At 46.8% G+C, this 21033-nt stretch overlaps 2 protein-coding genes across 2 annotated transcripts in view; one reads left to right on the top strand and one right to left on the bottom strand.

Annotated features, from left to right (window-relative positions):
• The first annotated feature begins 2227 nt into the window (after window positions 1–2227).
• On the top strand, window positions 2228–5652 carry CENPV (centromere protein V). Its single transcript, XM_075439930.1, has 5 exons — window positions 2228–2472; window positions 3500–3598; window positions 4436–4505; window positions 4904–5018; window positions 5379–5652. The coding sequence occupies exons 1-5, from the start codon at window positions 2228–2230 to the stop codon at window positions 5501–5503; spliced, it is 654 nt and encodes a 217-aa protein (XP_075296045.1). The 3' UTR covers window positions 5504–5652.
• A 34-nt stretch (window positions 5653–5686) lies between these two features.
• The window catches only part of PIGL (phosphatidylinositol glycan anchor biosynthesis class L), a 62318-nt gene continuing 46971 nt past the window's right edge, over window positions 5687–21033 (bottom strand). The window contains exons 5-7 of the mRNA XM_075439928.1: window positions 13580–13611; window positions 8505–8638; window positions 5687–7359 (exon numbers count right to left, since the gene is read on the bottom strand). Of these exons, the coding sequence (XP_075296043.1) occupies window positions 7261–7359; window positions 8505–8638; window positions 13580–13611 (265 nt within the window). The 3' untranslated portion in view covers window positions 5687–7260. The remainder of the gene's footprint in view (window positions 7360–8504; window positions 8639–13579; window positions 13612–21033) is intronic.

Here is a 21033-nt window from a genome sequence, read left to right as displayed (position 1 = left end):
CTCCATTTTGTCTCAGAAGCTTAAGAGCAAAGCATTCTTCATTAAGCTATTGGCTTCGACTAAAGTTTGGCAAACATTTAATCAGATTTGGAAGTAACCATGTACCACTGAAAGCTGTTAACTCTTTGGGCACTGGGAAGCACCTGCCACCCAGGTACACGGACAAGGCAGAATGTAACCACTGAAATTTAGGGCTTGCCATCAGAATACCAGTGAAATTTATCATCAGCCAGAGACCTGCTATAAAGCTCTTGAATGATTATTTATGTGAGATCCTGTTTTGAGCTTTAAGAGTCCTTTATAATAAAATAAGAAACAAATGAAAGAGGAAGGATTTCTTTACTATAGCCTTCAGAAACAAAACTGCATTTTGTTCTTCCATTTTGTCTTCCAGTTCTTTAACCTGAAGTGTCACAGGGGAACAGAATTTTGCTTCTTGAAACACTTTCTACATTTAAAATAAGATGAATGAATTGCAGGGGGATGCAGATATTACACGGACTGTGTATTCACTTCATTTTTCTCAGTAGAACTGCTTTTTGAGAACATGCAAGTGCTAGCGTCTCCTGCCTTGTGGAGAGGAGGCCATTTGTGTGAACAGATCACTAACAAGCTCCTAAAATGTGTTCTGGCTTTCAGTTTAGTGCAGTTAACTGTTTTTGGAAAAGGATAGACCACATAGGCTGAAAACCCCCGAAACCTGCAACCGCTGCTGGCCCTACCCTGCACGGAAGGCAAATGAAGCCATGCCGCAAACTGCACGGGCACGGTTTCAGTTCACGGTCTCCAGTTTCATCTCAGTGACTTTTCCTCCTAAAATATAAGGTGACTAACATGAAACCTAGTGTGACTAAAGGTCTGGGAGTGGCTCCGGTCAGGAGCTACAGATGAACGTGCTGGCATGGGCCATTTGACACATGCGGTGTATTAAAATGGTTCCATTAGGATGAGTAACTAGTACAGAGGTTCCCATGAGGAATAACAGGAAGCTGTAACTCAGCGTCCTTTCCTGTCATCAGAGAAGAGAGGTGCTGAGCCACAGGATTGTTATGCAAGTCCTGGTATGTGCCATCTCAGGAGAGAGCCCACATGCTGGAGTCGCATGTTTTTAAAGCTCTTTTCCAGACCAGAGAGTGCTGATAGCTGTTTCATCCTTGTCCAGTTGCTTTGCTGTATTCCTGGCCGAGATAGGACCCTTTGGTGCCTCTTCTACCCCACCACAGACTGTCAGCTCACTTGTTTACATCTTTCCCAGTTCCCCGTCCTGAGAAGAGCAAGACATTAAGTCCTGTTGAAAATACAATTTTTCTACTATAAAATAAATTCCCAGTCCTGCAACACTGGGCGCAAAGATTCATCCTTGGAGTGATGGGGGTTTTTGCCCCAACCGAAGGTGACTTGGACACCTACAAGTTTTGTACTTCTCCCCTGCATCGAATAGTTGTAGCTGAGAAACAGCGTTGTCTTTCAGATGTTCAATAACCTTTTCTAAGATATTTACTACTACTGGAGATGTGCTTTCACGTTTTCCTATGCTTTTTTTTTTTTTTTAAGATATATACTATCTGGATTGTTTTCCTTTATAACTTTTAAGACGTTGGTGACAGAATCTGTGAGAAGCTGGCTAGTGGGAATCATGTTAGAACCCATTTCTCCGCGAGGCTGCTGTAATGATTTCAAACCTGAGGAAGGACTAACCACGCTTCCGAAGGGCCATCCCGAGCCGCCGCAGTACTGTTCAACAGCAGTCTTGTTTCTAATTGAGGGCAGGTGCATAGCAGAGATGTGGAACAATACACTTTGAACAGCCCCTCAGGTCTGCAGAGCATCTTGACATTCTTGAATGCGCGAGGCACCATAGGTTGAGAATTAAAGGAAACACCTCCTGCTAATGCTTGTGGGCAACGCGCGTTTTGACCATTACAAGGTGTTTTACAAGCACGAAGCGAGCCTGCTTCCCTTTGGGGGAAACCGGCTAACAGCGCGGGGCGTGAATTTTCCGTGATCCTCAGTTTTGCTCGTTCCGCCGCCCCGCGTTGCAGCTGGCAGAGGGGGCCGATGTCGATGCCGGCACCGGAGCGTCCTCCGCGGCCCCGCCGTTAACGGCGAGACCCGGTCCGGCACCCCCCCGCCCCCACCCCCCCCGCCGGCCCCCCGGTCCCGCTGCGCGGCGCCGCCACACTGTGGCGCCCCCTGGCGGGCGCGGCGCAACGGCGCTCGGCGGCGCATGGGGCGAGCCACGGCGAGCAGCGCCCGGCGGTCCCGGCGGGGCAGCGCGGCCGCCAGCTCCCCCGCGGGCGGGAGCCGCCGGCGGCGAGGGAAGGCGGAGGGCGGACCCCCGGGTGAGCCGGGGCCGCGGGCGCAGCCCCCCGGCGCCTTCGATCTCGGGGCGCAGAGCGGGCGCTGGGCCGCCTTCCAGGAGCGGCACCGGCTGAGCTGCGAGGAGGCGGCGCGGCTGCTGCTGGACGCCTAGTGAGTACGGGGCCGGGGCGGCTCTTCCCGCAGCTCCCAGGCTGGGCCACCCTGCCCGGCGGCTCCTTCCCCGTTCGATCGTCGTCCTGCTGGCAGCGGCTGCACAGCAGTCAACACGGGCTGATGCAGAGCTGCAGAGAAGGGGCGGGGGGGGGGGGGGGGGGGAAGGCGCACGCACCACGGAGAAAGTGGCTTTTTGTGCTAAAGCACCCCGTGCTTTAGGGCTCTCCCAGCAAAACTGCCCTTGGGGGCACTGTGCGGGATCTGCGAGGCTCCGCTTCTAAACCTTCACCCACTTCCCGTGCTCCTGTTTAGCAGAGCACAGCACATCATCACTGGGCTGCAGTCAGTAACTGTCCGTGGGAGTGGAAATCTGAACAGAAAAGGTTTTTCCTTTGTATCTGGCGTTTGACCTAGCGTAGTGATTCTGCCAAGTTGCTATGGAGGCGGGAGGGAGACGCACAGGCTCAGGAATTCCTTGATCATGAAGTTCCTCTGCAGTTACAATACAAAATAAAATGCATTTCAAGTATTATGTAGAATCCACTTATCTCTGCTTCTTCCAGCTTTTAAATGGAGGAATATTAGTAACGCTGGAGCAACTGGGGGAAAATTCTAAGAAAATTCAGTTCCCAGTACCAAGAAGGTTGTCTTCTAATAATACGACTCGTTTCTAGGTACTGTTGTGCACAGATAATGCTGTACCCGGGCTCTGCCTTTTCACCTGGACTGTGGCAGGGGAGTGTATGTTTGTATTGCATGCGGAGTGTACTTTACTTGAACTGTTGCTCTTCTTTCCTTTTCACCATTTTAATTAAACCAGAAACGCAATTGCTGCAGAAGACAAAAGCCATTCTCCACCTCACTCTGGCACATTGTGTTAAAACACATCTGAGTGGATACATTTTTCTGGTGTTCTGCAATTGCTCAAAGCAGAATTGAATAATGCAGTATACAGCCCTACTGTTTTCTCGGCCAAAAAAAAAAAAGTATGATCACAAAACCTCTCTGTTGTTTCTCTCTCCAGTGAATACAGAGGTTTGGTCAAACACACGGGAGGCTGTCACTGCGGAGCCGTCCGCTTTGAGGTCTGGGCTTCAGCAGATCTGCATGTTTTTAACTGCAAGTGAGTTTTTTTTTGTTCCCTATTCTCATAGATGAATAAAAGCTCATCTGCTTTTCCAATCAATACCTTAGAGCTAAAAGAAGATGACACAACTGCAGAAGATCCTCTGGGCTGTTTCCGTAGGGTATACCCCTAATTACGTCCTGATCCAATATGGGATTGGTGCTGGTGATTTCAGGTGCTGCTTCTTTGGGCAGGATTTCAGGTCTCACATCCATGCTCATTCAGAAAGTGTCCGGAGACAACTAATAAGTACAGGTGCTCAGCCATCTGCTTTTTATTTCCTCTAAGTGTAGTGTGCTCCAAGCACATCAATCCTTTTTTAACTTGGCCTTCTCAAGTAAACATTACATCTCTGACGACATGTGTTTCAGACTTCAACAGTGTCTGATTTCAATAGTGATCCCCCTTCACCTGCAACTGGTTTGCTTCCAGCTCATGAGTAAACATCCGAATCTTACTCTCTTGTTTGCAAAGTAACTAGCGTTGGCAAAATCAGCAAAGTCTGGTCTGAAAGATTAAATGGATTTCTCAGGGCTAGTTTGGCCTTGTTATGTCTGTTGAGAGTTACAGATGTGAAGAAAAAATTGCATATAATGTTTGGTGTAGGAGAACACCTTATCGGTGTACCTGTGTAGGGTCAGTCTGTTCCATGGGTGTGATAGCCAAACACTACTGATACCACACACTCACTTTTGCTGCTTACCTCTGTGATGCTAACCAGGAGCCATTTTAGCTGCCAGTGGAATTTCTGTTGTCAAGAGGTCCCTGCTAGATCTGATTGCTGTACTACAACTTGTCTGCTGCTCCTAGGAAGGTCTGCTTTTTCTTTTACAGTTGCAGCATTTGCACAAAGAAACAGAACAGACACTTCATTGTCCCAGCGTCGCGTTTCAAGCTGCTGAAGGTAGAGTAAGAATGCAGTAAGAGCATGGCCATGAACACGAGCAGTATAATCCAGTGTCATCCTCAAAGATGCACGTGGCAGGCAGTTTTCTGTCCTAAGTTTGTCTATGGCTGGTTGGGGGAAGTGGCTGAATTTTATGCCGTTTGGTGTGGGTGTATTGCTGCATCTTATTTAGTGAGGTGACTTTAGAGGTCTTGCAGTTCTCAGGCTTGACTGGGATGGACACATGTATATACAAAGCACAGGGGTTCAGAAAAGGAGCAGGAATGCAGAACGCTATCTCAAGTAAAGACATGAAAGTGGTATTTTAAATTTTACATTTCTTAGCTACAGGCCCATAGAAAGTAATTAATACATCTATTTATGTGGAAAACTTACGCTGCTTTTCATTTGCTTAGGGTGCTGATAATTTGACAACATACACCTTCAACACACATCGAGCCCAGCACACATTCTGCAAGACCTGTGGTGTACAGAGCTTTTATACTCCTCGTTCTAATCCAGATGGTTATGGTAGGTAGAAAGAGTAAACTGTGGTAACCAAAGCTAACCGCCAAGCAAACTCTGGATAAAGACTCCATTGGCTACTAACACGACAGCAGTGAGCAGCCTCTGTCTTCAGAGTTTGTTCCTAAAGTGCTAAACATTGGGAACTGCAGTCTGAACCTGTAGCTCCTCCATAAGAAACTGTCTTACCTATGACTTGTGGGCTTCTGCCCATGACAAGTGTCTCATCTAGGCTCCTCGCCCTGACCGCAAGAGCTGGAGTGAGCATTTACCCTTCCCCGAGATGCCCCATCCACAGAGTGGTGCAGGCATCTCCTACACTTGAGCTATGAAAAGCAGGTTTTTGTGTACTCTCTCCTTCTCCAGGAATAGCTCCGCATTGTCTGGATGATGGCACCGTGCAGACCATTGTCACAGAGGACATCAATGGGAAGGAATGGGAGAAGGCAGTGAAGGAACATAAGACCATCAGAGACATGTCGAAACCCTGACACACCCTTCCAGCAGCTGAACTTGGAGCACTGCCGTGGAACTATAGTCTGGGCTTTCCCGGGTGAGGGTTGGCAAAATCAGTCTCTACATTGTTGTTATGTGTTCTCTGTTTCTTAAATAAATCTTTTTATGCTGCCTGTCCCATTCATTTGTGACTTTCAGTTTTCAAACTACCTCTGTTCTGTAAACCACCCCAGGACTGCTATTTTGGTACTTTGCCCTTAGCTGTGCTAAAGTTTAAATCACAACAAACAGAGCAAAGTACAAAAAAAAAAAATCTAATCTTTGTATGGATATTTCCTGTGTTTCAAGTCTGGCTTAGAAAAATGCCATATGTAAGATAATCTCTTGCTTAGGACTTAATACTAACTTACACTGTTTTTTCTCCATTGACTTCAATGAATTGGCCATGGATTTAAAGGGGATTTGAAAGAGCGTAGCAGGCTCAGGTTCAGTAAAGCATAGGCTCAAGTTCAGTGCACAGGTGCTTAGCTGTATGCAAGAGAGGGGCCACTGAAGTTATTCATGTGATTGAGTCCTGTTTTGCTTAAGCCTGGACTTACTCATGGTCTTAAGGCTGAGCACGCATATGCTTAGGCACTGACTCATGGCCAGGGAACAGAGTTCAACACTGTCATACTCGTACAATGGGCACGTGCTTCAGTACGACCAGGAGCTCGTTTGTCATCTTCAGGAGGAGGACGTGCTCACAGCAACAGATCAGGATCTGGTACTTTGGGCTCTGATCTTGACTATGCAATGACTAGCTGTGTAGAGGCAGGAAAGATGCCTCCTGCAGACGTGAGCCCACAGCAATGAATGCATAGGCCTACAGAAATGCTGAGTGTTGCTGACTTTGCTCCACCATGATTCCACGGAAACCCAAATCCCTAGTAAAATGTCTACATTGACTAAGAAATGACACCCTGAAAGCTGCTTCGCTTACCTTTTAACGTAAAGAGAGAGGATCTTTAACTCTTGCACTTGTCATTTACATAAGTGGAACAGCTTTTGAAACATCTCTTGCAATTTTTATCTCTGCACGTGTTCTGTAAAAGACCTAGTTACAGTCTGGGTCTCTTGCGCCTTATTCTTACATCCTGTTGAGACTCTCTGAGTTGATCTCAAGCTCCATGTTCTCAAGCAAGAAGAAATGCTTGTGTTTCATGAGGGACATGCCTGCAACACGATGTGTATGAAAGAAGCAGCAGTAGCAGCAAAGATTAGTGCAATTAGAGAAATTTGTATGGTTTCTGATGCTTTATTCATAAGCTTTGGCTTTTTAAAGTTCTGAATGAATAAGACAGGTCTTGTGGTTCTGGTTTCATCTGTGGCGATAGCATGATTTTTGCAAAATCATTCCTGATACTTGCATTTTACAAAAGCACCAAGAGATAGTTGCCAGGTAGTCCTCACAGCTGTATTTTCTTGGGCAAAAATACCTTGTGCCATATCTTCTCCAATGCAGAACACTCCTGCATTTTAGTCCTAATTAGGTTAATCCAAATTTCATCCTATTTAAGCTTCTACAGTGAGAAAATAGGGTAGTTCTTAAACCCTGTTCGTCTCAATGTATCAGGCAACAAGATATTCAGAAGTAAGTTCATACAGCCTATTTTTTGTAGTCTGAAAGAATGCTACACGAAGAATCCTGGCCTCCTGAGCACATAACAGGTGAGTTTTCTTTAGTCCTTGGCCTGGCATGGTCTTTTTTTCACTCATTCTTTTACACTGGAAGTTGTGAGTGGTGTCTCTTTTACAGAAGGCGGAGTGAGTTGATCACCATATAACGTGAGAAAAGCATATAGATGTGGCGAAACCAGAGGAGCTGGCTGCGATGACACCGCATGGCGCTCTAGAAGGAAAAATAGTTGAGAAAGCATTACAAGAACCTTCCACACCTCATGTGAGGGCAGTTTCCTAGGCCTCCTTTGAAGTTCACTGCCGATTTATAGGACAGCCTGTTTTCAGTGAGCAGGGAAGAAGTAGTGAGAGATAGAAGGCTGCCTACTCAGTGGGGCCAAAGGGCAGGGAGAGGCCAGGCTGCCCCTGTGGCACTGGCATTGTGCTGCCTAGTGTTCAGAGGGGTCCTGCCAGAAAGAACATTGTCCGCTGCAGATTGGTGCTGTGACAGTTTCTTTGTCACATAGAACTCTTCCTGTGCGATCTCACATCTGGCCATTCACATGCTGGGGAAGCAGAAACCCGATAGCTGTGTATCTGAGAACTCTTCGTATGCTGCTTCTGATCATAGATGGCCAACTGTAACTTAACTTCATCTATTTATAGTACATCAGCTTAGAAAGATCAGATTTCAGAAACAAAAAACATAAAGGAATAATGCCACCTTTATCAGAGCAGATTCCATATGTAACTCTATCTTTTAGCAGCCTCAAAAGCAGCAAAGCTCTGTAATTTGTGGCTTATCAGGACTGTTTACTGGGCAAATACTTTCATGCTACGGAAGGAGACCTAACCAGATACTGATATAGTGAACTGCGGACTGAATATGTCAGATCTCATGCAGCAAAATAGCTTAAAAAATACACAGTAGAGAAGGGAACTCATAAAGAGCTTTGTACCACAAGTTCACAGGCTGTCTCCATCTTTAAGTTATGATCCAAGGACGCTGTTCCTGGCACACAGTCATGCCATTCTTTGACAGGCCACTCACATGATCAGAATATCAAGTTTGATCCAGTCTCCTTTGAAATACATCATACATCCCTGGACACAGTGTAAAACTCAGTGCACTGTGACTACCGAAGATCTCTGAGCTACAAATCTGCTCAGTGCTGCCCTGCTTTCCACACAGCACGTGAAGCAACCCATCTTGTCCATTCATGTTTTACAAATCACTAAAGATCTTTCATTAACGACATTTATAATCCATGTACATAATTATTTGTGAAGTTCTCTGTGAATATGACACTTCTGACTAAAGTCTTCACAACGATGATGAGCTACTCAAACAGGTTAAGCAGGTACCATGCATCTCACCTTGGCTTGTTCAGTCTCCTCCTCTGTGAGTATGAAGAGAGCATCTCTGGGCAGGAGGCAGGAGATGGGTACATCCAGGACAGAGATGTACTTCCGAAAGAGATTTACTGATTCAAGCATAAGTACACGGCACCCTACACAGAGAAAGAGGATAAATGTTTCGAAACAATATTCTTGTAAGGTTCCCACCTCTCCAGGCTCAGCAGGTCTTTGTGGGCTCCCCTGTATTGCTGGCCATGGGGATCCTTTTTGTGCAAAAGTGGAGCAACTTCTACTTGTGCTTCCACCAGGATTTCTTTGTGCCCAGTGCATGTCAATGACCATTTGTACTGGTTCTTGTTCTGTATGTGGTCTGTCGAAAGCAAAGCTAGCTCTGAATACCAGCAGGTTTGGGGGGTTTTTTTGCTTATAATTTAAGTTATTCCTACACAGTTAGACTCAAAGGAAAAAGCACAGGATGGGTCTCTGAATGCTGCACTGTATCATACCATGGAAATTTAAAACAGCAGTCTCTGGTTCAGCTACGAGAATGAAATTTCCTCTTTATACTCCAATTCTTAGCTACAGAAAAAATATTTACAAGATTCAGGAACAGCTGTATCAAATATGAACTCAGAGAGGCAGTTACACTTTAATAGAGTTCCACAATTCATTGCTCAGATGTTTGCGATGAAGCAGGTGAAGGTAACATATACAAAGATTCTATTGTGTGGAATTTGTTTTCTGTTTTAAAGAGCCCCTTGAACTCAAAAGTCAATTGCTATTTTTTTCACCATGGCTAAATTGTCTTCACTGATGAGCTCAGAGCTACTGATGGTCCCATTAAGTGCCTGTAGCTCTCAAGGGAGCAGGTTTGGGATTTCTTGGGGCTTGGAGGCTGCTGTGATTATGCTCCACACTTCAGACATTGCATTAAAGTTCAACAGAAGAGTCCAAAGTCACTGTTTACAAAGGTGGTCAGATACTCAATTAGATTTGCAATGAGGTTTTCTTCAGTGTGCTCTTAAACAGTGAAATTATACAAAGGAGAGAAAGAACAATGCTGAATTGCTACAAAGGCTGCCTGATGGACCATTTTAGTGTGTGAAGCCTGTGCTTATGTCTAATATTGCTGAAGCTGTTATGTCCTGAACACAAAGCGAACTGGTGGTGCTCAAATACCTCTTGGCTCTAAAATGTAGGCAGGCCTTGTGTCCTCCTAAGGGAAAAGACTGTCCAAGACAGAGGCAGAAGCAAACACCTTTTCCGACAAGAGTAACTACGTGAGGTGGGTTTCTGTGAGAGAGGTGACGAAGCCTCTAATAGGAGTGCTCTGTGCAGATCTGCTAAGGAATCTCATCCCACAAGGACCTGAACAGTCAACTTGCTGCTAACTTCCCCACTGCGGACACGTGGTAAATCCTTCAGTCTAGCCTCTATCAAGTATGAGATAGGAAAGCAAAACCTGCTACTCTTATGGTGAATTAATTCCCTGGAGAGAGAAAGGAAGAAGCCCCTCAAAGTCTCCAAGGTAGAGCATGGTGCTCAAAGACACCCCACTCACACCATTCCTTCCCCAGGCAGGGGTCTGTGACACACCGAACCCAGGAACAAACAGCATGCATGGGACGATCCTCCACAAGTTGCCTTGCAAGTGATTCCTGTCCCCTGCTGCTTCTCAGTGACACCCACTCATTTCACTGCAAAGAAAGGTCTTGCTGTTATTCCAGCCAAAGCCTGCAATGGCAGGACATGGCAGCCCTGAAAGGCTCCCTCCAGCACATCTTCAGGATCTTTCAATTCCTTTCTTTCTTCTCTCTCCTTCAAGAGAAGGATGTACAATATGTTTCAACTTTTCAACAGCCTTTTCCACTCTCCAAAGCAAAACTGGTAACTCTTATTTCAGCGTCACAGCAGGCTGCAGGACCACGCTCCCCTCCCGCTCTCCTTCTGCACTGACCCCGGGACGTGACTCCCCAGCAGGGTGGGCACAGCGTTCAAAGTAGCGATTTTCGCCTGCTGTGGGCAGCAATGGGCAGCGGCAGAGGCCTCAAGGGACATCACCGGCCCTTCCACCCGGACGGGCGCTGCCCCGAGTCCGTGCTGAGCCAGGCACCGGCGGAGCTCTCCCGGGCTCGGGGCCGCTCGCTGCAGGCCCGGCCTGCCGGGAGGTGGCGGTGTCCGCCCGCCGCGCAGGGAGCGGCACCGCGGCCCCTTCCCCGCCGGCACCACGGCCCCTGCCCCGCCGGCACCACGGCCCCTGCCCCGCCGGCACCACGGCCCCTGCCCCGCCGGGACCACGGCCCCTGCCCCGTCGGCACCGCGGCCGCTGCCCCGCTGGGACTACAGCATTCCCGCTGGCCACCTGTTTGCTTTCCAGTGCTTACTGGGGAGGACAGGGCTAGAGCAAACACGGGGCAATGGGTCTTTCCTTTCCTGGGTCCGCTGTGAGCGGACCCTGCGGTGCCACCTGAATGCCTGCTTGCCATGACGGGAAGAGGTGCAGGGTTACCCACCACCAGTCTCTGAAGCATGGGCTGCTCTGTTAACAAAAGGCGCTCTCCCTTTCGTCACAATTTTTTCCCTAGGAAATATTAATTCATGCACTGATTATGCCCTTTTGTTCCCCAAAGCTCAGCAATGAGGGCTCCAAACAACTGCAAGTGATTTCAGCACTGAGCAGCCTGAGCTCCTGGGCCCTCTCGTTTGGACCGGTCAAAGCAATGGCATCCAGGCCCCAGAGAACGAAGGGCACTGTTAAGAGTCTCTGTGTTAGTGATACGACCAGGATCTCTGCGTGCTGACAGCAAAGGCTGCTCTGCCTGGGAACGTGAGATGAAATGAAGCAGGGAAGGAATGTACAGTCCAGGGAGAGATGGAAAAGGGTTCAGAGAAACAGGCTGCTCCCTGCCAAGCAGGGAAGAGAAGTGCTGCCATTGATGAGTCTCCTCCTGTGACACCAGCAGGTGAAGCTTTTCAGAGCCTGTTGTCACTGTGACCTGGGCAGGATGGGATTAACAGTGTAATACAACCTCTCTAGGTTGGCAGAAAGGGCAAGATCAATATAGCCAGTGGATTAGGCCTAGAATAGAAGCGCATGAAGCCTGCAGCCTGTCCAGCTTGGCTTTCTACTTCCAAATCACTTAGGCAGCAAGTATGCCTAGAATGAGAAGATTATTAGCAGATCTGTGTGTGCTAAAGGCTTGCATGGCTCCTGACAGACATTTGCACCCCAATTCTTCTGGAAGAGCGCTGGTTACGGCTGGATGGGGCCAGCAGCAGGGGTGGATGCATAGCCAGCAGCTGTCTCGGCTGCCTGAAACAAGCCTATGCGCTTGTGCCTGGGCTGGAGAACTTGATTACAGATTATAAAAAGCCTGTCATGTTTATGCTGGCTAAAGGCATTAGAAAGCAAAGCAGGATATTTAGGGTGCTCATTTGCATATCGCTGAGGCAATGCAAGGCTTAGCCGGCTTTTGCATTTGCAGAGAGATTTTCTGTGGATTCCCTGATCACACGGGCTTACACAGGTTCCCCCACAAACAGTTCCCTCTTACCAACAGGAGAGCAGCACATTTCCATGGCCTGAACATGCCTTTCAGCTCTAGCCAGACAGCCTCAATCCCAGCATCACTCTTGTTTCATTAAGCCCCTCTGATGCACAGCCCTGCTCGCCTGCCAGATCGAATTATAAATACTGGGAATTTCAATGAGACTGGAACTATATTTGGAAAGGCTTAGCGTAAGCAGCAGCATGGGAGCTCCCCGTTCCTTTGGTGTTTGTAGGTCATGTCAGATGTGATGTAATCAGAGCAGCAACGCTTTCACATAGCTTCAGGAGTCTCCTGATGCTGCTAGAGAAATGGAAATGTTGTCTACATGTGGGTCTGTTTCAATCCAGAACCAATCTGAGGCACAGCCCGTATTTGGGACCATAGTGTATCTAACAAACCTGCATGAACAGCACATGAAGGTGCTTCAGTCCAGACAAGCCCGGACACCTAGCAGTGACATCTCCCACTGCAGTTCCTTGTTCTGTCTCTGAACTGCACACAGTATACACAGAGCTCGTTGCTGCATCCCAAAACTGAACAAAGAGAAAGTCCTAGGAAAGAAGCTGGCGTTAATACTCCTCTTTCATAGGTGAGGGAACTGAAGAGACTAGAGTCAGAACTCAGTTAAATGGCATCCTGCCATCTTGGCTCATGCTCTCCCCACCAGATCTTCATCTACAACTTGCTGCTAGCAGGGAATTAAAACTGATTTGATGTGACACGTCCAAATCCTACAACGATTTGGGAATGAGCATTGAAGAAACAAAGTCTGGATGACTGCTGAGGGTGCAGGATGTTGACTGGGTGGGCCTGGTTGAGCCACCTTCCTATGCTCTGTCCAAACAGCTGACAGCTTTGTGCTTAAACTAGTTCCACAAACCTGTCCCCAAGTCAGGCACTGTTTGCTAGAGATAAGTGCTGCAGATCTACTGTGGGACAGCAGCTAGAAAAGAAGGTCAGGAGCAGCCTGCTTCTGTACTTTGCTTCTTTCTTTCCCCTACTTGTACAGAGGGTTTCTCAGAGATACTTGCTCATTTACGGGCGGAAGAAGCCACTCCAACAATTTGTTGTGCCAGTGCAGATTTCAGATACCTTTCCCATACTGACCACGTTTTGATGAAAGCTTAGCCTGATACATGCAACCATTTTTGGCTGAGCTGGGAATGGTTTCTGAGGCCCTCATCACAAAAAAAAACAAAAGAAAAAGAAAAAAAAAGGCTTATAAGATGTGACCAAAAACTCTGAAACTGAGCTGAGGGACCTGGAAATAGCACTATATTCAAGCAAGACAGGAAGAGGCACAAGCCAGACACTGAATCACACCACCGAGACAGGACAACCCCAAAGGACAGAAACGTGACTGTAGAGGAGCCCAAGCTGGTAAACAGCTGCAGGGAGATAAAAGGGCAAGGAAAAGTTCAGCTGTGGGGTTTCATTTGCATTGCAAATAGAGGTGAGTTATGCAGATGAAACCCTGGACAGAACATTCATGTAAACTATTGCCTAATGCCTGCAGGGTCATGGATGTGTAATGTGACATACCTTCAGGTAACTTCCGCTCTGAATGCAGGTACCTGTGAAGGAAGAGATACGTGGGGATAAACACTCAATGAAGTCACTTAAATCCTGATTTTACAGGTATAAATTCCTTTTCCTCAATCCTTTTCTCTTAATACACACACACGTTTACAATGGCTAATCTTACACGGAGGTTCAGGAGCTGACACTGGATGCACGTGTCAGGCAGTGGTAAGCCTCATTCCCCGCACAATTCTGCCATTGCCTTCCTCATCCTGGCTGCTGGGACACAGCACAGATAAGCTCCATAAACCCGACTCGCTCTCAAAATTCTCATGTTGCACTAAGGGAAACTGCAAGAGGTTGCCAAAGGCTTATTCACCTCTGAGAGCACTGGCTCTTTAAAGCCTTGTGTCTGCTGACCGTGGACATTGCCTCAGCGGCAGCTCCTGCTTGGGGACCAGCTTCCTTCTTTCTAACCAGTGCTGGTTAGTCTCTATAGCAAAAATGCATCCCTTGGAAACAGAATGGGTGAGCAGCGCAGGAGATGTGAACAGTGATGGTACTTCCATCAAGAAGCGTAAGCAAATGACCCTGAGAAGGTGAAGGCATCAGAGGGTATTAGCTTCAATTCCTTTTTAATTCTCTTGTTTTTCCTTCTCTAGCCTGTGGTTCACGGCTTCAGAGCACTTGTGCTCACATCACCATTCTCATCGCCTCCAGCTTTGGCCCATGGCAGGAAGCAGGTCTCCAGCAGATGGCACTCAGAGCTGTCCCACACCCAGGCTTGCTCTTCCATAAGAAAAAAAAAAATCCAAACAATGGAACATTTGCAAAAGGAGAATGGAAATAAAAAAATAAAAGTTATTTAACCCTGTGTAATATTTAAAGAGATTTTTATCATCTTGTAGTGGTGTATTTAATGAAGGACAATGTGAAAGTTCACGTGTAAATCAACCAGGATAAAACATGCATTATATGTAAACTGTTATGTTTCTCCAGTCACTTTCAAACTAGGATTATCTCTGACTATTGGTTAAGTTCAAGGAAAAGGATTAGCTACACAGGCGTAGACAAAATAGGAAGCACAGAGTAATGAATACCCAAAGCAATTCAAAGCAAAAGTCAAGCCAGAAATGCAGGTCACGGCAGAACTCAAAACAGCAGTCAGAAGACACATGCCTTAAATAGATTCTCCTGCCAGTGGTCTGCTCTTCTCCAGAGCCAAAGATCTGCAAGCAATACCATTTTCTACTCAACAGTGGCCTTGTAATACTGACTTGGCCACCTTCTACCCCACTACTGAAGTCCTACCATTCTGACAAAGAGCGTTAAATGTTGCCTTGTAAACATTATCAGCAATTTTTCAGGGATGGTGTGGGGGGAGGAGGAAGGTTTAAGTATCTCCAATACTGTATGCTCTGCTCTTCTGCCAGTGGTTTCTCCCCCCACAACTAGAATCTGGCCACCCAGAGAAGTGATTCAGCACTTGGTAAAGCGAGCAGGGTGGGAACTTTCTAAAACAAGCTTGGAGAGATAAAGCAGTGAGTGGTTGTGAAATCTGGCTAACTATCCAAAGTCCTAGTGTCTGTTCTGGGTGTGCTGCTCTGCCACAGAGGGACCTTCAAAGCAAAGGAAACGATGTGAAGAGCTGCTCCAAGAGTGAACTAATAATAACCATCCCTGGCCACTAGAAACAGAAGAGAGGAGAAATCCAGTTCATATGGCAATGTGTCAGCAGGAGCAGTGAGCATCTTCAGCAGGGAAGGAAAATTCGATTCAGCAGCAAATTTAGGGAGTTTGTGCTTGTATAAAGGTTTAAGGAGACACAAACTGCGTTTTGGTTACTGAAAGGTCCTCAAGGCTGCTGCCAGGCAGACCTGACACTGATCTGGTAGAACGGGCGTGAAGAAACTGTTTCTCTCCTTATCCTTTTTGTCCTGAGCCAAATGCTTCAGTACTCAGCGAGGCTCAGTGCAGAGCCATGGGAATGGGCTCCACCCCGCTGAAATGCTGCAGAGGAATTGCAGCCTTGCTCATTTGTATTTCTCAGGCAAGAGATGGCAACGAACTGTGGCTGCAGACAGAGAGTGAGAAAGAAACACAAAACTCTACCTCCTGTACACGTTCATAAAACTAGCCAATCCTCTCCCAAATCAATCTTCTCACTCCCATCTCCACCCTGCTGTAGCTGTCTCCGTGGGACACTTCCAAGTAGGGGAGAGGTTGCAGATCTCTGTTGTTGCCATTTTGGGAATGTTGTTTTATAGATTGGACTTGCTGTGGTTTGGGTGAAATGAAAGAGTTTGGCACAAAATCTCAAAAAGTCAAACACAAACAGACTCTTTTTCAGGACCTTTTGCCGTGTGTTTTTTTTCCAGAGAGACTTTTCATAAATTCCTTTTAAACATCAAGTGATTTAAGGTGGCTTGTTCCCACCCACCCACCAAGTGCCAGAGGCCAGCTGATTCCAGGGCACCTCTCCTGGCACCCTCTTTATTATGCCTGTGGTACGTTCAGATCCACATTTGAAGGAAAGTGGGACCCTCTGCAATGAAGAACTTCAAAAGGCTGTGAGATGTCTGAAGGCACCCACCATTTCTGCACTGCAAGGACCCAGCACCGTCCTCTCCCTCAAGGACCAGCTGCTTTGAAATCTATTGCTGTCTGTGGCTATCGGATATATCTGCTCAGCAAAAAGCCTGAAATGGTCCAACAACCCTCCTCCCGCGAACTGCAGGACTGAGCTACCTCCCAGATTCCCTGTCTTTATCCAGTTACCCTCACGCAAAGCTGTCAGCAAAGCGAGTGGGCTAGCCCCTAAGAGGCACTGACCACTGATACCTCCCCATGATGGCAAGAAGGAACAAGACAAGATGGGGCTGAAACCTTGGTCTTGGGGAACATAGAACTCCTCGGGGGTAGAAGCAGGACTGACACTCTAGTGGGTGGATTACAGTTTTGGTGATGTTCTCTTTGACAAGAAATTGTTCACGGAAATCAATGACTTCACTCTCCAAACAGTCTCCCATGCCAAAGGCAAAACCCTTCACTGAACTGACTGCGCTGGCTGCTGTAGAGCATTGGGGAAATACAATTTTGAAGAGCATGGCAAAGAATGGATGTCTTAAAGATGCATTGGGGCTCCATTTAGGATCCTAACCTCTAATCTGCCCAATGAATCTGATTAAACAGATGTGAAGGAGGAAGAACAGCCAGTCTCCTAGGAATTACAGAAACATTAGAAGGATATACTTGCCAGATGTTGAATGTTTGCTATCTGGAACTCCTCCTCCCTCCCTATCCAGACTTTCTGGCTCCGTTTCCATGCACTCTGAACTACACCATGTAGCAACATGCAGTTCATAATACACTATTCGGGCACTCTGTACTCACACGTATTGCAGTGGCAAAAAGATGGTTCTGCCAGTCAGAAAAAAAAAAGGTGCTAGCAGCCTAGTGACGCTGGGAAGGACATTCCTTGAGGCTGTTTCTTTGGGAAAAAAACTTCTTGGTGGGGAGAATCCTTGCAATGCTGGTGCCCTGTGCTCAACTTCATCCTAACAGCTCTCAAGAGTATCATGGAAGGGCACCGGGAAGAATAAACTTAGTCAATTTAAGGAAGGAGGGAGCAGGACAAAGGAATGAGATAAAATCTAGGACAACGTAGCCAGCTATGGGATGTGTGCCAGGCATGGGGCAGAGTCCTCTGAAGGGAAAGGACAGAATCTCAGAGGGTAAACAGGGAGGACATTTCTGCCTTGACCTTATAGGGGCAGTCTGGGTGCAATCACAGCCACCACTCATACGTTCCCCCTGGGACATTTAAGGTCAATAAAACAAAACACCAGAAGTGAGCTGGACTGTGAAAGGACAGACTGACACTGGAACCTGTTATTTCTTCAACACTCTTCTTTATTTTGCATGGAACCTAGAACTCCCGCAGGGGCTCAACAATCCCCAACACACACATCAGTGACCCAGGAAATCCTTTTCCAAGACAGAGCAAATAATAACCAGTTTTGAAAAAAGAATTTTCTGGGAAAAGGCAAGGGAAATACAAAACAGAACCCTGCTTTAAAAACATAAATGAGATGCCACTCATTTGAAATGTGCGGGCTACAGCTGCTTAAAAGGAGTGAGAGATCAGAGTCCCATTCTAGCCCCACACTCTAAGAAGACATCAAATAAAAATGGTAGATGGGATGCCATTCACTATCATCAAGCTAATCACCCAAGAAACAGCTTCCTTCCTGCTCAACACGTCTTTAGAGACCTGGCCTTGGAAATTCAATACAAGCAGAACTGTGCTTTGTAGGGATGTAATGCAGTTGGTGGCTTTTGAGAACTGTGCCCACCGAGTCTGGGATTCGGCTGGACAATGCCCTGTTCATTGTTTTGATATACTTATTTGAAACTGGCATTTAATCAATCGTCCTCTTTCAGCAAGCCTCAGTGCAACCCTTCTGCACAATGCTATGTCCCATGGCATTCATAAATGGGGCATTCAATAGTCAAGCTGCATCATAATCAACTCAACAGTGATACAGCACTAAGCTCCCACGTATCACCTCTGCACAGTCTCATTTACAACCGACCACCGAGTTGGCGAATGTTGAGAAACATCCTGCAGGATTGAGAGGTGTTTTTCCAAATGGAATTGATGAGAAAAGGCTGAGCTACTGATGCTTTGATGTAGCTTTTTATATGGTATCATTGATATAAGTTTTATGGATGCAGTTGCTATAACAACATAATGCACACTGGTTAAATATAGCAGCTCCTATTTTCCACTCAGTTTGCTCTGCCCTAAGCAGAGAAGGACTATTCTTTTCTGTTCTAGCTGGGATGAAATGGATTTGATAGCTCACTAAAGAAAACAAGTGGTACAGTCCTTCCTCCCCCTCACAAAGACCATTCCTCTCCATCCTAAGCAAGCAAGCAAACAACAAAACCAACAGCCCCCCATTTGCTAGGCTGTTGCACAAGAGGGCTTGTTGAAAATCAAAATGCACTATGACTCATGCAAAACTAAACCACCTCAATATTACATGTGATCTCAGTGCAAACACTATCATTTCAAAGTGCAGGAAGGAGAGATTCTCAAATATTCCTGTCACGTAGTGTTTACCATGCTCATTACTGTAGTGCCTAGTGACTGGCCAGCTGCTGAGAAGGGAGTAAAGTGACCTTGATGTCACTCCAGAGCTGTTCCTCCTTGTGGACACACGTACAGGATCCAGCCTCTCTTGGCCACAGGGAAAGCTCCTGTTTTAGGGGATAAGACAGAATGATGTTGCCAAATCAAGGTGACAGGGAAAGAAGCAGAGCTACAGAGGACTGCTTCCAATTCTCCCTTCTTTGCTATAGTGGGATTTTCTTAGGTTTGGGCTGTGTTTTTTTTCTGTCTGGAAGCCAGAACTGAAATACTCCCAGGGGAGACTGAAATCAAATAGCAATTTGTGTTCCTCTCCCATCCTGTTTTTTTCTTACTTTTCCCTCACAGAAGAACAAATCCACCCTCAAACCTTGGCATTTCACAGTCCCTCCCAGATCTGAAGCCTAGACACATAGCAGCAGCTGGACTCCCTGCAAGCTGTCAGGAGGAAGGTTGCTGCGAGGGGAAGGGCACATTTCTTCTGAATAGTTCCTGCTCCTTTGAACATAACCTCTGTTCCAGACACTAGAAAGAATATTTATGCCCTTACCAGATAATACTGAACATCTGCTCAGCTATGACCATTTCCTGAACTGTTTTGTTCCTTGAAGCTGTTCAATAATTTGCACCTCCTGAAGCAAGGAGTTGTGGAATGGGTCACACAGCCTGTTCTAACCCTACTCTTGCAGAAAGTAATCTCTTAGGCAGTGGGCAGAAGTCTATCTCCCAGAAGTCTATCTCCCACAGACTGGGAGCATCCAAAAGAGCTGAGGATCACTGCACCAGCCTCCTGCTTCATTCTTTCCACTTACAGCCACAGTGGAGGCAGAAGCCTGCAGTCCTTGTTTAAAGATGGTTAATAAATACATTGCACTGAGATGTGGAGGGGCGAGTTCATTTGCCTTTTTCTTGCCATGTAGCACTGGGGCCCCAGGGGCAGCAACCGCTGCTTTGCAAAGCTCTGCTGACAGGGAGGTACGTGAGAATCCTCAGCATATGCTCCCAGGGCTCCCTGTAATAGCCAATATGTGAGAACTCATCAGGGCACAGAAAATCAGGAGTGATACAGTCACGCTCTACTTCCTCCATGACACAAACCGAAAAATAATGAGGGCAAGCAAGCCACTAAAAATAAACTTAACCTTTCAGTGGCCACAGCATCACTCCTGCCACATGCAGATGACTGGGCCATCCTGCTTATTTCTGCTGATTCAGGACGGGAAGAGAGACAAGACGCAAACAGCCCTTAGTTAATGGGAGCTGCTTATACTTTGGTGTCCGTATCGGCGTGTATCTCATCAGCCCAGGACAATGTTCTGCTGTAGGCTAGGGACTAATGCAAAGGTCTGAGTTCAAGGGGCTTGCAGATAATGAATACTTCCGAGTAGCATAGTCTGAGATGAGAAGAGGGTTAACATCCCCACTGCAGGCACAGGAAACCTAAAGTACAAAGGTGGGAAAGTGATTTCTGCACAGCCACAAAGTGAGACAACAGTAGAGCTGGGATCAAAATTAAGAGTTTTCCTTAACTTTCTCACACATAATTCAGCTGCTAGCTTGTTTTCTCTGTATCTCTTCAGGATGTAGGGAGACACCCAATGATCTGCCGTCCATTCCTATTTGCAGGCCATACAGCAATTGCCTGAGCAAACAGAGGTCCAGGCAGCTGGAAGCTCTCTAGTGCCTCTGTGCCAATGGAGAGAGCATCGGTCATCAACCTCTGTTCCTCACTCACTCCTCAAATAACACTGCGCCGAAAAGCATCTCCCCACTTAGCCCGAACAAACACACTGCTTGCTTTAACTCCACCCCCTTTCTTTCTGCTAGGCTGTTTCAGAAGTTTCTGGGAAAAGTCATGATCCCCTCTAACACTGAATTCCAGCCATCAGATAGCATCAAAGACTGTCAGCATCTTCCCAGAGGAGCTCAGCAGGTCACAGTACTGGTCCTGTGGCACTGCAGCTTTCACTAGGCAAGTGAGAAAGGCAAATCACTGTGATGTTGTTAGCAAGAAGAGCCAGAGAGTTATTCGAATTGCACAGATGATTCAGAAAACAAATGGGTGCTAAAAATACAAGATATACTTGCAAAGAGTTCTCCTCCTGTCTGGGAAAAGCAGGGGCAGCTCTAGAGGAGATCTTTCTAGGACACAATGAGGTCTGAATGAGCAGAGGTTAAAATAAAATACAGTAACTGCCTTGCCAGCAAAATTTCGGTAGTTTTAATACATGGGATTTTTGTCTAGCAACATTCCCACATCACAGCACAGACAGGGAGAGAGGTTCTCAAAATGTAAAGAATACAGTGTTGAAGGAACGAA

This window comes from Opisthocomus hoazin, chromosome 20, assembly GCF_030867145.1.
Source record: "Opisthocomus hoazin isolate bOpiHoa1 chromosome 20, bOpiHoa1.hap1, whole genome shotgun sequence".
In the NCBI taxonomy this organism is placed as follows: domain Eukaryota; kingdom Metazoa; phylum Chordata; class Aves; order Opisthocomiformes; family Opisthocomidae; genus Opisthocomus; species Opisthocomus hoazin.
The sequence above is the reverse complement of the archived record's forward strand: the minus strand, read 5'-3'. Positions and strand labels throughout refer to the sequence as shown.

Excerpts from the sequence above, each read along its gene's own strand:
- CENPV (XM_075439930.1), top strand. The coding sequence starts at position 2,228 with ATGGGGCGAGCCACGGCGAGCAGCGCCCGGCGGTCCCGGCGGGGCAGC. Across the intron at positions 2,473-3,499 it reads CGGCTGCTGCTGGACGCCTA|TGAATACAGAGGTTTGGTCA; the intron begins GTGAGTACGGGG and ends TTCTCTCTCCAG. Across the intron at positions 3,599-4,435 it reads CTGCATGTTTTTAACTGCAA|TTGCAGCATTTGCACAAAGA; the intron begins GTGAGTTTTTTT and ends TTTCTTTTACAG.